Source organism: Amblyomma maculatum, chromosome 1, assembly GCF_055883805.1.
Source record: "Amblyomma maculatum isolate TAMU_Amacu chromosome 1, ASM5588380v1, whole genome shotgun sequence".
Classification (NCBI taxonomy): domain Eukaryota; kingdom Metazoa; phylum Arthropoda; class Arachnida; order Ixodida; family Ixodidae; genus Amblyomma; species Amblyomma maculatum.
The window spans coordinates 247,518,948-247,535,800 of NC_139344.1; the positions used below are offsets into that span (position 1 = coordinate 247,518,948).

General features: G+C 47.4%; 1 protein-coding gene across 1 annotated transcript in view; it reads right to left on the reverse strand.

Moving 5' to 3' along the window:
• The window catches only part of cv-2 (crosveinless 2-secreting protein), a 230,100-nt gene extending 217,009 nt beyond the window's left edge, over nucleotides 1-13,091 (reverse strand). The window contains exon 1 of the mRNA XM_084590795.1: nucleotides 12,877-13,091. Within this exon, the coding sequence (XP_084446921.1) occupies nucleotides 12,877-12,955 (79 nt within the window). The 5' untranslated portion in view covers nucleotides 12,956-13,091. The remainder of the gene's footprint in view (nucleotides 1-12,876) is intronic.
• Between the last annotated feature and the right edge of the window lie 3,762 nt (nucleotides 13,092-16,853).

The following is a 16,853-nucleotide window of genomic DNA, read 5'->3' on the forward strand; positions in this document are numbered from 1 at the left end:
TCGGGCTGCCGGCATTAGTTCCTACCAGTCTATAGGTCCATTTCAGGTGCAACTCCACAGTGAAGGGGTGCTTCTACCCGGAGTTAGCGAAATGTGTAATCATTCCCGACGCGTTTATTTGCTCAGTAGAAAGCTTGTTTCCTCTTTTGAGGACCGTCGCCATCCCAGGCCCCCTTTCTTTTTTTTGTACCCGCGTCCTCTCGACGGCTTTTCATCCGGGATGAAGGGGCCGTGCCTTTTACTCCGAGTCGCTATTGGGGCCTCCCATTGAGCCCGAAACTCGTATCCAGTTCTGTCCGCACTCGTTTCATCTTGTCGAATAGCCCTTTTCACCAGACCAGAGATCCCTGTTAACGAGACGCCCGTGCCTCCCTCTTCGACCTCTCCCTTCCGCCTTTCTTTTTACCCCGCCTTCGCTTCTGTCGCGTCCATCGAGTCAGCAGCGCAGTTCCCCAATATACTGCGAGATGAATCGCGGTTTCGTGGCGGTTCCCGTCCTGTTTCTTTCCTCTGGGCGCCGAGCAAAAGAGGGACAGCGTCTCCTCGCCGGCCCAGTGATAATCGAGGCAGCTAAAAAAGAAATGCCAACAGACCCATTAAAGGTGCGCGATGAGAAGCTATTAGGGGCCGCTTCCGCCATGGCCGAGCTGACAGTCATTTACTCAGTCACATTAATCGCCCGGAACGCGCGGCACTCTGCGAGGCGGCGGGTGTTATACCGGGATCCCCGATAGGCAGCCGCCTCCGAACAAGGCTCGTGGTGCATATGCTAATAATTGCCGCATATGGGTCGCATCGCAAGGCCGCTCGAAGCCCGAGGCAGGAAGAAAAAACAGAAGCCGCGTACCGGGCCCCCGTCGTCAGTGAGGCAGCCCGGCGCTGCGTCGGGCTGCCCGAGGAGAGGCGAGTGGCAGTCCGCGAGGACGGCCTGCTGCCGGCCGACATTCAACAGGAGTGGAGGAAGCGCGGCCCCGTCAACCAAACTCTGCCCGGAGGAGTAAAACCCAACGCGCTTGGCTAAGTCTCGTGACTGACAGTAGACTCTTTTCGCCCTCTTTTAAGTACTGTCAATGCAAAATCAAACGGCTTATAACTAAATGTCAAACACACTTGTTTTAACAAGAGCGTCATGAAGGCGTCGGCTGATTTTAGTTTTACGTCTTCGTCCGCCAGCAGATACGCGTTGCTATTCGCAGCACACTTCAAATCTTGCCCGGATGGCGTAATCATCAGCTTCCATCAACTACGGTGTGTAAATAAATAAGACTAATCGGTTGAATAATTGGATCACTTAGATACCGTACAAAGTAGATTGACAGCTAAAGATTTGATGGTGATGGCAGAATGAAAATTTCTTCTCAAAAAAAAAAAAAAAAAAAAAAAAAAGCGGTCACATCCGCACCGTATTTGAAATCTTGCCAGGGTGACGTAATCGTGAGTTTCCATCGACAACTGGGGTGAAAATCAATCAATCTTATTGATTGATTAATAGGCTGACTGACATACCGCGCCAGCTGGACAACAGCTGAAGTAATTCTTTGATGGTATTGGCAGTCGAGCAAAGCGTAAATTAAGGTGTGGTTTTATTTTGCCCTCCAAAACATATACTTTGCATTCACCTTCTGTTAAACTCTGGCATTAGCGACTTCAATAACATTGTCTGATCGTTCTTCGTGGTGGCTTTGAGCGGAGAGGTCCGTTTTCAGAGGATTTAAGTTTTTAGTTTTGGCAACCTTCTCAGAAATCTTTTCTTTAACTTCCAGAAGACATATTACACTTGGATGACTGCTACTTCAAACATGCGTTCTTCTTCTTCTTCTTCCTTCTTTTTTTTTTTTTTTTTTTTTTGTAGCCCATAATTTTTCGTCGTCACTTATGCATTGGTGATTTCAGGAATGCTTTTTTCATCCTTCGTGATAACGTAGTACGAAAGGTTGAGCTTTTAGGGGATGCATCCGCATTATTCTCCAAACAACATATTAAGAGGCTACGTATCTTTTTTTTTCTCAGGAATAATAAACCGTGCGTAAAAAAATGTTTCTGTACATTTCAGTCAATGCCTTTTGCATTGCTGGAACTGGTATAAATATCCTAAGTCACTTTTTTTTTTTACGACTTAAAGAAGAAGCCTTCATCGGTGGAAATTTTATAGCAGTGCGAATGAAAAAAAAAAGAAAAAAGAAAAAAATCTGTTACAATTTTCTTTTTTTTTTTTTTTTTTTGCTTGAAGTACATAAGTTTAACCCTGGTTATGTAACATAAACGATCTTGTACAAGATTTTAAAACTCTGCATCCTGCATATTTTAAGAAAAGGTACGAAAGTGAAAAAGCAAAAACAATGCCAGAGAGAATGCGCTTGCATTAGAGCTCGAAGGTTACTATACCTTTAGAGCTCTAATGCAAGCTGCACCCGTGTAGAAGATTGCTAGCAAATTGTATAGCGACTGTTGTACAGCTAATCCTTGAAATTCATTTTCGAAGTGTCATCCTATACGTGAACAAGTAATGTGAGGACAGACTTAACAGCTCCGTGCTAATCCGTGCTAAGTATAGCGCAATTGAAGGAAATGGGTACATTGAGACCTTACATTCCGATTACATAAAGAAAATAAAAGTTCCCTCGATCAATAAGAGAGTATTCCCCTTTGAGAAATTTTATTAGCGTTATCGTATACGGCATTACTTTCGTATTATAGTTCACACGCTAAGGCGAAATATCCAGCTGGGAACAAAGCGGTAAAGTTCATCTCTCACATCATCTCAGTAGCCTGACAGCTACAATATATATATAATTTTTTGTTTTTGCTATATCCGGATGAGTTGAGTTAAATCCAATAACTCAAACTAATAAAGCGAGGTCAGACGCTACTGCTGACAAAAAAAAAAATAAAGAAAGAAAGAAAGAAACGCGCAACATCCCACGACGTTGTACTGCCGAGTACAAAATGTGGCGTACATGCGCTGGGGAAAGTGGTGTCCATTTCTTTCGCATATAGAGGGCACGTAGCTAAACAGGCTGACAGTTCTAGTAAATGTATGTCTTTTTGCATAGATTAATCAAAAATTTTCTTGCACAGAACGTTAGGCATACTGAATTCGTTGGAAGCCTATGCAACAGGTTTAAGTAGGTCTTTTTTAGCTGTTTGTTTTCAACCGAGTGGAGCATAGTTGCCCTGTCGCGTGAAGCGTATGTACACAAACATTCCATAGTCTTCAAAAGTGTAGTGTTGGCCAGTGGATTTGGTCAGTTCTTTAGAGATGACTCACATAATGGCCACGTGACTCTCGCAACTGCCCACCGCTCTGTTTTACAGTGGCCGCGGCCGCTCAGTTTCTTTCCCGTCTGCTCACCCCACGCAAGAAGAGCGCAGTATTGCTGAAGATTGCTGCGGCGAGAAAAGGATTTCAGGTGACAACGCTATAGTAATTCGCACGCCTCGCGGAACAACAATAGCCCGAGTGTTTACTCTTGCTGGAGTGTTTTGAAGGAGGAGTGCCGCGCACAATATCTCGGAAAAGATGTGAGAAAGAGCTTGCACGAGTCGTTTCCTCCTGTCCGTAATCGCAGATGTACTATGCGAAATTGGAGCCCGTACGCGGATTCCGGTGTCGAGTGCGTCATACGTGCACAGATAGCGCGAGATAGCGTCCCATTCAGGCACGCCTGTAGGCGCGCGGGCAGAGCGTCGGCGGCAGCGATGAAAAGGTCTTCGTCCGAGGTGTCAAAGATTCCAGGTAACGGGAGTCGACCTCGAAAGCTCTCTGTCAAACCACAGATAAGCCTGGCAAAGGTGGCTATGGATGTACGGGCCATAGTTTTCAAGTCCCGACGTGCAAAAAAGGACGCAATGGACAGAGGGTCTGTTTTCGCTACAGTTGATTACACAAAAAGTAAGAGTTTGATAATAAAACCTCTCGTGTTTCTGTAATTCGGCGCACGCGTAAAATCACTTCTCTCAAACGGGGATATGTAAATACAACTGTAACAAAGCTGGCAACGGAACAGCAATCTTCCACATGCTACCGGAAAACAGGATTAAATCTTTATCTATAGGGAAGGATGGACATTTAGGGAGGGAGAGCACATCGCAGACCTGTTACTCAGCACTGGGGTAAGTGAAATACGAAAACGGAAAGATTGAAGATGCCAGGTAATATACACGAGTGCCTAATTTATTCCTTGAAAAATTTGTTTTTTCAATAAAAGAGAGATGAAAGCCTTACGCTCATTCATAATGTAAACAGCACAAACTACAAGGGACACAGAATGAGCGCTGACTCACACCTAAAGGATTATTAGCCTTCATGTATAACTTCCATGGTTTTCATGTTCTTTCCTTTGATTGTTCCTTTATAGCGTTTAGCGAATAAACCTTTAGTTGCGAGTCAGTGCTCGTCTTGCGTCTCTTCTTCTTTTGTTGTTCCTTGTAGTTTACGCTGTTTAGGCTACATAATGAATATCTACCAACTCGCACAATTCAACGTTCAGGCCTATCTTAAAAACAAATAATTAATTACCTATCTTTATCTATTCAACGCTTTACCATGTTGCAAACATTTGTATTTTGTTCAGGCCTGTACGAGCAGGAAAACTGCGTTAATGCACCACACAGAAATCAAATATCCGACAGACGCAGCACCTGTTTACACAGGTGTTGCGTCCTCGGCTATGCTCTAATAACAGAGAGAACACATCTCGCAAAATGTAGCTGTAACGTATCAGTATCGGAAGCGACTTGAAGAGAAAGTAGATACTTGCCTGTGATAAGAAATACAAATAGGCAATTAATTACGAATACGCACTGGTTAAACGGTAAACTGACCGGTCTTTTCACGGTCGCGAGAACGAGATACTTGTTTTCTAATCAGGAGAAAATCGATAGCGGCGAGCTCGGACCACTGACTCACCGTCAGTGGTATATTTATGGGATTTCCGGTTAGCGGTACGTGATAGCAAGGGCCGTTTTGTCAAGCTCTATTGTTCTGGGACATGCAACACAAAAAGTGATGGCTTGCAAGTCCAAACTCGTCTAATCGTCAGCTTATCGTGCCAAACATTGCAACATAAAAAGGTCGCGAGCGAAACTAATTACTGGTGCATACAGTAGCCTGGCGTGCCTGACAAAAAACACATACAAGTGTGCAGCTTGTTCGCGTCATTGTTCTCGAGCACCTTCGAATTTCGCCGCGTGATTTGCAACGCGTAATGTACCGAGGCAGACGATAACATGCGCTCGACACCGCAGCATACGTTTTCGTGGTATTGCGTGTTATCGCTGAATGGACTTCGAGTCAGAGTCACTCGAATGAATTCTTCGACCTACTAATGCTGTCGCCACGTCGAAGTCGGGAACTTTGTTTCGGCTCACAGAGGCCGTTTCGGTCGGTCTTGGCGACTCGGAACATTGGACAAACCCCAAGGCGCGATTGTCACCCGCTTACCAAGTTTTTAAAGGTGTTATCTCTAACAATGCTTTATCGCCTTCACAGCCTTAATGATTGAGCAGTCATGGGCAGTTGTAATAGGGAATCGCAGGGAATGAAAGAGAACGAACATACAAACTGGCGACGCCGTAATGCAGTGAGCTATATATGCGCCATGAATGATCATTTGATCCCGTGGTGACTTTTGACACTACGTCTCAGATTGCATCAGATCAAAACTACTACTCCTGTCGAAATTTTGGAAACAGCGCACCTGGCATCACGCAAGCTCGGAGCCAAAAAATTAGTCAAGAGTGACTAACTGCAGCCCTTTGTTGTGAATGGCTGACCCGTGGGTCGCTATTTGCTGCTGATGCCCCCTTGCAGTTAGCCCCTAGGGAAAATATGGGTACTTTGTGAGAACTATCGGCTACCGCAACGCAGGTAGTCCCCAAATGTTTAACCGCGGCAGCACTTCAAGCACTTTTTGTCTCAGTTCGGGCCATCGTCACTAGCTTAGAGCGCTCGAGAGGCCTTGAGGATCCATTTGTCCCGCAGCCTCCTCAAATCGTTTCGTCTAGCTGCGTCATTCAACAGTACCGCTCAGCGGCACATACGGATAGACATTCAAGCGGCAGTATATACACGCTTGCACCATTAGCGAACGCTACCTTCCTTTCAACGTTCACACGTCTGATATACAAAGTTAGAAAAATGTTCTTCTTATATAGGCCACTGGACTCTAGAAATGGCGATCACTAGTAGTAAAGAACTTTACTGGAAAAAAGAGTAGAAAGCTCTATCTCATATGCGTAAACATCGTCAGCGAAGGAAGCAGTGAAGCAGAGTTATGGAAGACGGGAGAAGAGAGGAATAGACACATGAAGCGCATGTGTCTGCTCCTTTCTTGTCCCGTCTTCCATAGAGCTGCTTCACCCTCTTCTTCAACATATACCAGCCAGCCCGTATTCGCCCTTCCTGTTCGACAGAGACTTTTTTTTTAATTTTGAGCCCCGCAAGTTGCAAAGCTGCGACATCCGCTGGCCCACTTCGATCAAAAAGCGGAACTACACGAAATGCGTAATATGATTGCGCTTGAGAGACAGATTCCTCAAAGGAACCTCTGCCATGGACGCACACAGTTTTGTTCGCTTCCTCGCTCAGAAAAAGGCAGTACAAGTGATTATAACGAGCCTGAATTCATAAAGCACTATTGGGGCGAATACTAGTACCCCCTCGCTCATTTTCTTTTACGAGAGCAAAATGTACGACTTATTAAGTAAACCATATTATATATTGCGTTATGTAATAGTTTATATTTTTGTACGGTCGGACTAGACTGAGCTCGTTAAACTGATTGAGCTCGTTGTAAGGAGCCACTGGTATACGTAGAGCACGGCGAAGCGTATATGGGTATTACGCTTGAAAGGCTACATCGAAAAAGTATGCCAACGCATGTGGGTTGCGATTCGAAAAACTCCGTTCATGCAACTATAGGTCCGTGATTGTCGTTAGCGCAGCTCTGGTGGGCTATCGCAAACGGTCATTGTCCTAAGCCGGCCAATCACGCAGCTCGTCTAAATGAGATAAACTTGCCCTACTGGCGCGGGACGCCTCAAGCGGCCGTGTTAAGACGCTTTTCCTTGGAAAAACTGAAGTGCTTGAAATCGTGAAACGAAGGCTCGTTCGTCCCTCTGTCATCGTAGCCAAGCAACGCTCCAAGGAAAGAAAGGATGCGAAAGCACTTAAGAGGGGAAAAAAGGGAAGCGTACTCTAATCCTTCGTTGTGTTCAGCCGCTGTGCTGATACGGGACCCCTTTGTCAAACCAAACTGGCGCAGTGTGGTGGTGCAGAGAACGCAGAGGACAAGACGGGCGAACGCACATTACAGACCAGGCATTCAATCGGAGGAGACCGACAGAAAGCGAAAGGGCGAGGCCCATTGTCCGGACCAGTCCATTGATCCCAATCGCGGTAATCCTCGCGAGTCGCTTCCGTGGCGCGCTGGGGCCGCCGGGCCGGAGGTCAGGTCGGCTCGGCGGCGGCCAGCGCTGCTATTAGCCCCCCCCTCCCCCCCCCCCCCCCTTCCCTTCCCTCATGACGAGCGGGGAATCCTAAGAGGCCCGCGCGAACGTGAAAAGCGCGCCCACAAAACCCAGGAGAGCCGAATTAATTCTCGCGTTACACGGGCCACCCAATCATTGGGTCTACGCGCGGGGTCATTTATTCCGATAAAGGCTGTTGTCGTCCCCGCGAACATCCGCGCTCGCCGCCTGGCGTCCGGCGACGCGCACTCGTGAGTTACGCTTGTTTCCCATTTTCGCCCGGCCTGCATGCACAAACGAGCGCCAATGGGTGCGCCCAAGGGAGACGGAAACGGAACGCAGCGACACGGGAAATCGCAGCACCGACGCGAGCGATCTGGCGGACCAGTCGCGTGGATTATGTGCGCACTTCGAATAATACCTTTCGGCTTTGGGTCCACGATTACCTACGTGCGCGCGTGTCGACGGCAAAAAACGATTGTCAGTTTTGCGAGGTACCAACGACGGTCGAGAACGCCGCCCCATGTTCCGTATTTGCCTCGCGGTGCGGTCCTTTCGGCGCCAACAGTTTACCTGCTCTTAATAACACTGCCTTCTGTCACTTTGCGCTCAGAACAACCATACATTCGCTCTGGTAAATGAAGCTATACGAAAAGGCGTATAAGGGTTAACGTCCACAGTGACACGCCCTTAGAAAATCTAGTGGACATGGTCAATTCGTATATCAGCGCCTTGCGTCTTCTAACGCTGTTTCCTAACGCGTGTCATAAGTAAAAAACAAAACAAAAAGCATAGAAGCGTTTTACTGATGCCAGTCATTCACTCGGTGCGATAACGTATGACAGCGTGCACGGCTGTGGTAATAGGTTTTGTTAAACGCCCGTAAGCTGCACATGAACAATGAGAGACGCTGTAGTGGAGGGTTTCGGATTAATTTCAACCACCCGGGGTCCTTTAACCAGCCCTGACAAGATATTTTCCACTGCTATATATACTCCCGGTGCCCCGCGTGAAAAGGCTGCATGCCTATAGGGGGCGTCGAAAAAGACTTCTGGCTTCAAAACGCAGCTGATCTCGGACATGCGTGTCAACTAAACCTACTCCTTTCAACGCTCGCCACTCATGTTCTGCTTTTCTCGACAGATAAAAGGAGTCGCGGCCAAGTCAAGTGCCTGTCCAAGTGCTATGCGAGAGCGCGGGCACATTTCGACGTCTCTCTGCTGATCGTAAGACGTCATCTGTGAGGCTAGCGAAGCGCTGAAAAAAACCATCTATTTACAAAGCTCGAATGCGGAGGAAAGGGGTAGCGTGCGATTCACACAAGTCGGCAACGAACGCACGCCGATTACACGATCACAGAGCGTCGAAAATTCCTTCACTGCGCGAAACTATAGCGAACAGAGAATTCAGGTGCTTCGAGAATGCAGAAACTTTTGACAGTGCTGTTAACTACACGCGAATATGTCGTTGGATGTATCCTAACAGGCGCATAGTAATAAGCAACTGTTAGCATTTATTGAGCCCATTAAATCAAGGTTCGAACTTCTGCAGTGGTGCAGGCGTCACGGTGTATGAAGAGTATACAGTGTATATACGCTGACTTGGTGCGCTGCGAAGGCTGATTGAAACTTTCCCATCATGATTTCAGCTCAGGAGGTTTCTTGCTATGAGCTACTTGCCCACGCGGCGCCCCTATAAGCTTCGTTTTAGGACCAGATTCGAGCGAGTTTGTGAAAACCGAGCTGACGCGTTACAGGCACGGCAAGGGCATGTGGAGGCTCTTCGAATTCTCTCCAGCTCTCCCGAACGAACCTTCGTCTGTTCTCTGGTATGTTTTGGAAGAACGGGCGGAAATCTACGCCGCGCATCTTTCGTAATCAAGGCGCGGAGAGATTTCTCCGGCTCCCGTTACAAGCACTCCATAACAGACGTGTTGCAAGCCGCTTCGCGCCCACAGAGCGCCCCGGCCGCCTGACCGTCTTCTCAGCGGTGTCAGTTAATAACCTCCCTCGGCTACCCGTACAAAGAATTGCGAACTAAGGAAATCGGCAGTGTACGCAGTAAATGAACGCAAGGAGAACCTCCTGAATCGCACTATACGCGATCAACGTCAATCCTTAAGAAACGCGACGGGCATATATTTGCAGCAGACAAAATATGTGATGACCAGGAACGTGCACTCATGCACCAAAATGCGCGATATGTGCGCGTGATTCGTTTAGAGTTTGTCCGCCGCCATTTTTCTTGTGTGTCCCATTTGCACAGATCTGGCCTTATATATTTCAGCGACTTGCGCTGTACTATATACCTATATACGAGCATGCCCTCAGGACATTTCGTTATGGCTCCCCTTTTTTCCACAACCTCGGGCGGTGTTGGTTCACCAGCAAATATTTTATCGGGAGTAGTATCTCCGCGCACGGTCAGCGCGAAATTAATGGGTCCTTGTATTTACACTTTCTCTGCAGACTGCCAGAGCTCGGTAAGAGGCGGAGAGCGGAACAGGTGCTCGTTTAGTTTACGATCCCTCTTGTTTGGGACAGCTATTTGTTTTTGCTTGCGTGGTGTCTGTTCAGCCCAGACACGTTTCACCGCAAGAGCTTCTCGTGATCGCCACTCCGAGCTTCGGTGCAGAGCGCGGGAATCGACGGGCCATCAAATTTCGGGGCGGCCGCTTTTGAGCCAGATCCGGTGTTTCACCGCGGCGTCCGTGCGCGACCGCTCGCTGGCACGCACTCAAGCTTACGGGCGCGTGGCACGAATATAGCAAAACCCGAACGGGGTGCAGATTAGCCGCGGTCAAGCTCACAACACGCCCTAAAGTTAGAGTATCAGCCTTCCGCGTTTCTCGGCCGGGCATTTATCGGACTGGTTGTGTGTAACATTGGCAAACCTGTTGTACGCATACTAATCCTCTCAGGCTGTTTCCGAGAAGAGATGTTAGACTTTCCTTTATTGTTTTATTTTTTTTTTTTCGCTTCTCTTTGCGTCCTTTTTCGTTCGTGCCCTCCGAGAAAAGGCTTCGCCTCCAGTTGCAACAGGTTGTCGTCGTCGGTGCCCGCAAACGTGACGAAATAGCTCAACAAAGGGCGCGTGCAAAGGCACTCCGCAGTCTCGAAGAGGTGCTAGTCAAGCTCGGTAGAGCAGGGTCCAGCAGTCGACGCGACCTAACAACGCTGTTCACAAAGTGAACACTGCGAAACAACCATGCAGAATTAACTGTCTGGCCTCAAAAGCAGCGGCTCGCACATGGCGCTTGCTTTGCTCGAGAGTACTTCAATTAAAGTGGACATTTTCTGCTTAAATAGAACAAGGGTGAGTGTCTCCATAAGCCTGGCATAAAATTTCTGTCACTGGAAAATTAAATCGATGCAAAGAATAAAAAGAAGCTTGTCAGTAAAAAGTATATTTAGGTGAATTTTTTGAAACAGCGCTCTCCAGTGCGCAGGACATTGACGTCGGCAAGAATTAGTGGGCGCGTTTTAGTGTGAGAAGGCGCTTCAGATTGAGGCCAATTAATATGTGGGAAAGGCGGACGTACGACGACCCGCCTTAGAGACATTGGACTGCGCCGTCAATGCTTTGCTTATCGCGCAGTCGTAAATCCAGTCTGTCAGCGCTTTAAGTGCAATTTGGAGGTTTCTTGCCGCTAGCGGTCGGCGATTAGTTATCCGTGCCAAGAACAGAGAAAAGACAGAAAGAGCGCGTCTCGGCCATGATTCAATACCAAGAGGAAACTTATGCATTGCAGCGGCGGTGGGACCCACTCTTTAAGAAGGCCGCTCAGTCACTCTATATCAGCGAGAAATCTCCTTGCGGCGAATAATATTGTCTCTTCGGGAAAAGCGAACGAAACATACTATACCACTTTTTTGCGGACGGCATTGCGCTCTAGCGATCTTTGACTTTGTCACTGTGTTCACTGCAACGCAATCGATTCGGTAATTGCTGTTGAGAATTAGCCATGAATTAGCATCGCAACACAGTCGATTATTTATTGCTTTCTTTACCACCGACATGACTTTCGGGCTGTATGAGGCGGGTATATCTAGGTACAGTCCTAAACGTTACACTGTGTCCGTTAAATGCGTACCAAACAAAGGACATTGCAGAGGGATTTATCAACCGTACAATGAAATGCTAACGTACAATTAAATTCGTGCTGGTGGACAGTGTTAGGGCTGCGGATAGTTTGGCACTCGCAGTGCTTGCTCACCAGACAGAAACAAAGCAGTTAAAAGAAATAGCCCAGAAAACTTCTCTCTGGGCTCACATAAAATAAATCGTGTTAATTAGGTGGGTCTGTTAGGAGATATATTCCATGAACAATTCTGATAGCTATATACTATATGTATGATGCACTTCTAGAATGAAGGAAATCAGTACCATGTCCCCGTCGAAGTACTTGCGTGGTGAATTCCGCATAATTATGTCAATATATAGGCTCACCTGCGAGCTTAAGATTAGGTGAGGGCTGTGAAGTAACTTGGACCCACTGACCACCCCTTTGTTTCGTTTTTTTTTTTTTTATCTCATCCGAAATAAATGCGCCCCTCCCCAAACATTGCAGGGCTCTTTAGATGTCGTTTAATATTAACAAAAGTTTATTCACCTGGAAACAGAGTGAATTCAAACGTAGAGTTTTAACTAATAAATCGGCGATTGGTATAGATGCGTACTTTCATTGACCAGGCCCCTGTTCTTTTAGCGCGCTGCAGTTTCTAAATGCCGTTGAAGAACGAGAAACGAGCTCGAACGGTCATATGTGTGGGGTGTTCGCTTCCTTGCTACTGCGCCAGCATCAGTGCAAACGGTCACTCGCGTCTCATTTCGCATTACTTCACGCGCATTCTCTCCTCCAAATCACGTCTCAGAGAACAGGGAAGTGGTGCGACGGGCTGTGCCCAGTTGGGTCGCGAGGAGATAGTGCGCGCGCGAGAAGACCGCCCCGTGCACGCTAGCGCAAAACATCAACAAGACGGCGGCGAAAGCATCTCTGCGTGCATCTCCGGGTCCCGTCGAGGACGGCTGCGTTTGTTGACAAGCCGGCGGCGCTCAATCAGGGACCGCGGATCCGACGACGCGGCACGCGAGCGCTCGCCGCGCCTCCGATCGCCCGCAAGGAAGCAAAAAAAAAGTGCCGGCGAGCGGGATTGTGTGAGGGAAAATGCGTGCACACCGAGGGACACACAGGTAGGTTCGACCGCGATACAAGAGGCAAGTTGCCGGCAACTCGGGAGCGTGTAATTTTTTTACACTTCATCTTCGGAACCGCGAGTTTCGGTTGCTAAGATAGCAGACGACGCGGGGAGGTCAGCCGCGAGCGGTTCGCACCAGTCACGGTCGCAGCCGGGGTCAACCCCGGGGCTGTGGCAGTGTTATTTCTATCCAAGGTGGGGGGCTCACCTCTAAGATTCGGATTGGAAAATGCGTCGACGAGCGCAGCGGTGGTTGCCAGCAGGAGGAGCAGAAGCGCCGGCCGCATGGTCTCGCACGGAGTGGCTGCTGCGCTCGGTCGGGGCGCAGTCCATGCGCACACACAGCAGAGACGTGGGGAGCACAAGTTGCACGGCCGCTCGCTGGCGGGGAGCCACGTGAACGCTGCCGGACCGATGGGCTGCTCGCCGTCTCCCTGCTTTGCGCCGATGCCGCGACGCGAGGGGCTCAAATAAGCGACGCGGGCGACGCCCCGCGGATGATCTCGGCAACTGGGCTCCCGCTAGCTTCGCCGCTGCTCCTCCCGCTGGGACTCGGCGGCGGAGGAGAGGCCGCTTCTCACCTGTGGCTGCGGCGGCGGTGCCCGCAGGCATCTTCTCCCTCCCGCGCTCAGGTGGGGTGCTGGCGCCCCGCGGCACAGCATCTCCCATGCCGCAGCTCCGCGATTATGAATGCATATTTCTCTTACGCTCGCATATGCACGAACCCAGCTTCCGCGAAGGCAGGCAAATAAGAAAATAAAAGGCCACAGGACGAAGAGCCGTCTTTCCCGTAAGTTACGCTGTGTCTAATTGGTTTGTTGCGCTTACATGCGGCATGAGACGGAGAGCTCCTGCTTCCGCAGTTTTCCTTCTCGAAATAAAATAACCTGAAGTGCAAAAAAAGAAAAATATGATGGAAAGGGCATGAAACTGAAGCTGAGTGTAGGCAAGTGACAAATGTTCTACTTTGAATTATTGGTTAAAACATTTCACGCCGTCTATCGCTAGTTATCGCCACTTAGCCAACTCGTGTCATACGAAGGCCGGCTTAAGGCGATTGCGAAAAGTGATATGAAAACAATGTTATTTGACTTGACGAAAACGTAGCAGAAGAAGAGAAATCATGTTTACAGTGCCTTTAAACGACCAGGATTCATATGGGTACATATGAAGGGTGAATATGTACCATCATTTTGCTTTCAGGGAACGTCCAAAGCGTATCCAAACCCATATAAGGCATACAAAGAGGGCTCACCCGAGATCCTTATCAGCGGTGCGCCGTGCTAGGATATGCAAACGCGCAAGAAAGATGTAAGGCCCTCTCGCCTGTAATTGCCCAAAACGACCGCGAACAATGATTGATTGCGTGACTGACTGATTGCGTTTTAATAACTTAGGAGGATGTCGAAACAGGCATACACAAAGCGAGGTGCAAAAACAATAAAGCATTAGGCAAACGCAGTTTATTTTTATTAAATATCATTAAACAGCCTGGCAAGATTAAGGAAAACAAACAGTCCGAGGAGAATATCAGTACTAATTGTCATATATGTTTCATGACACAGTTAAAAATTACCTGTGGTTTATCTTGTGGTCAAACCTGGAGTTACGCGAGAGCTATCTGCATGGCTACGCTTAGGTTTAGCTTGAAAGTAAAGACATGACTTTTGCACATATATTAGTTTACTTTATGGTTTCAGCTTTATTTATTCCATAGGGGGCACTATTGACCACTAAAGTGCGATAAGGAGAAAGCATCTGTTGCGCGGCGGTCCGAAGCCCCCCACTACGGCACCTCTTTCTCTCTGTTTTCACTCCCCCCCTTCGGGATGACGCGATAGCGTAAGCTACCAGCCAACATATAAAGCTCCGCTTTAACCGAGCCGTATGAACGTGCCTGCGTGTCCCAGGGATAACGTGAATGCAAGGGTTTTGGCAGGCTGATTGTGATAACACCCTCCCATATGAAAGGAGAGGCCCGAGTTGGCAGCTCCTGCCAAACGTAATGTCAGGAAGCCCTATGTCCAGTTAGTGCTTGGCCATGTCAGCTGCCAGCTACCGCTTCCCACGACTTCTTTCTTCGCTCTTCGGATAGGCACCGGACAGGCACGGCGAAATGGCGAGACTGGTGCCAATGTAGCCCTCGCTACAAAAGATGACGGCATTACGTGCAACTTAGGTAACTCCTAGCCATGCTACCTCGAAGCCAGGGTCAGGCCAAATTGAAGGCATGACTATAATAAAGGTTCGAGCTTTGACATTCAATGCTAATATTGCGCCGCCCCGCGAAAGGTAAGAATGAAGAAGAGTGAGAATACCAATAAAACATCGACAGTGGTATCAGAGAGCAGTCAGCTGTCGTGGTGGAATTCCAAACAAGTGCCCTAGTATCTGTAGCGCAACGAAGGGAGGGCCAAAAAGAACAACATACTGAAGGTGATTATGGATGCGCGTCATCGTTCACATGCATACTGCTTGATTTAGTTTTCGTCAGAGGGGAGAGAAGTGGCTGCAGCTAATGTTTTATTTTTGCCAATTGATCTCCCGCACGAGAAAGCTATATACTAACAGAACTTCCCATTTTGATCGTTTTTTTATGAGTGTGGGAACTGATTGTTTATTTTTGAGTGGAAGGCTATACAAGTCCACAAAATTTCCAGTCACTAAATCAGCAACTAAATAAGTCAGTCACACGATGTAGTTGTTAGTCAGGTCAGTCAAGTGAATGAAGCCATCCTAGCCGGTGAGTAAAATCGGTAAGCCAGTCAACTGAGGCAGTCGTGATCGAGTCAGGTGCCAGACATGTTAGCCAAGTATCCCGTCAGCCAGACATTCAAGCCAGTCAGTCAAGAGACCAAGTCGGTCAACGAAGTCTGCAGTTAAGTCAAGTCAGCCGTTCAGGGGAGTAGGGTGAGTCTAGTGAGTTGATATGTTACTCTGTGCAGCAAATCACTCATCTTGTTGACAGCCACTTATTCAACTGAGTCAAATAAATCATTCAGTCAGCCAGTCTAGTGATGTATGTCAGTCGGTCAGGTGGACAAAATGAGTGAGTGAGTCAGTCATTCATTCAAATGAGTCATGTGGCATTGTAGAAAGGTTTAACGCCTTCTTTTAACTTTCTCGCAGGACTCGGATCTGGAATCCAAATGGTGACAGAGGAGTGTTTATTATATATTACGTGTGATTATGTGTGACTGACTTATGAACAATATTTATTATTTAAGTGGTGCTACGGTGGAGCAATTGCCGACAGAACCCGCAAGACTAATTCCACGTGTCGTCAGCAACAACCTCAAACTCATATCAGTAAGTCAACGACTTATTAGCAAAGTCACTCAGTCCATCAAGTCAGTGTAGTCAGTCAGTCGGCGAGGAGAGTTATCAGTTAGTCAAGCAATTCAGTTCGGGTATTCAACTCAGCCACCTAAGTCAGTTACGTCAGTAAAAAACGTCTACAAAAACGCTCATAAAGAATTATTTCCTTTTCAGGGAGCTCTCAGTGTAGCACATACCTGTACAAGCCTCTTCGTGTTCTGCCACTAAATGCACTGTACGAATTCGAAATTGTTCAGATCATTCACAGAATCGTAGTAACTAATGATCCACTTCCCATCACTTTGTTTAAAATTCCGTTACTGAACACAAGAGATGTCACATACCAAAATTTTAATTACCTCCATGTCAGAACATGTGCGTAAAAATGCTCGTAGAATTTAACGGCGCTTTTATTTGGAATTCTTTGCCACTAAATATAAAACAAGCCCCTAATTTTACTCCTGCCTTAAAGAGGTTCTTCTTTCAGAAAATATTGTGAGTGATGTGTAACTTTATATTTATTTTTGCATAAACTATGCATGTTATGAATTATTGTGTTATGGATTGTATATCTTGTTTCATTTCTTCGCGCGCTGCATTTATTTTGTATCCTACGTTGATTATGGACCCGTTACTAGCCAATGGCTATGGGTCCATCAATGTTTGTTTGTATTTTGCAAAATACGCAATAAAGAAGTGATGAATGAATGAATGAAAGATGGTCAGTCATTCAAATCATGTAGTCACAGTAAGGGCCAGTCAGTAAAGTGCCACTTCGCCAGTCAAGTCATTCAGCTGAGTCAAATCACTCAGTTAACTTGTCGATTGGTCATAATATCAGTCATTCAATTTAAGCAAGTCAGGCAG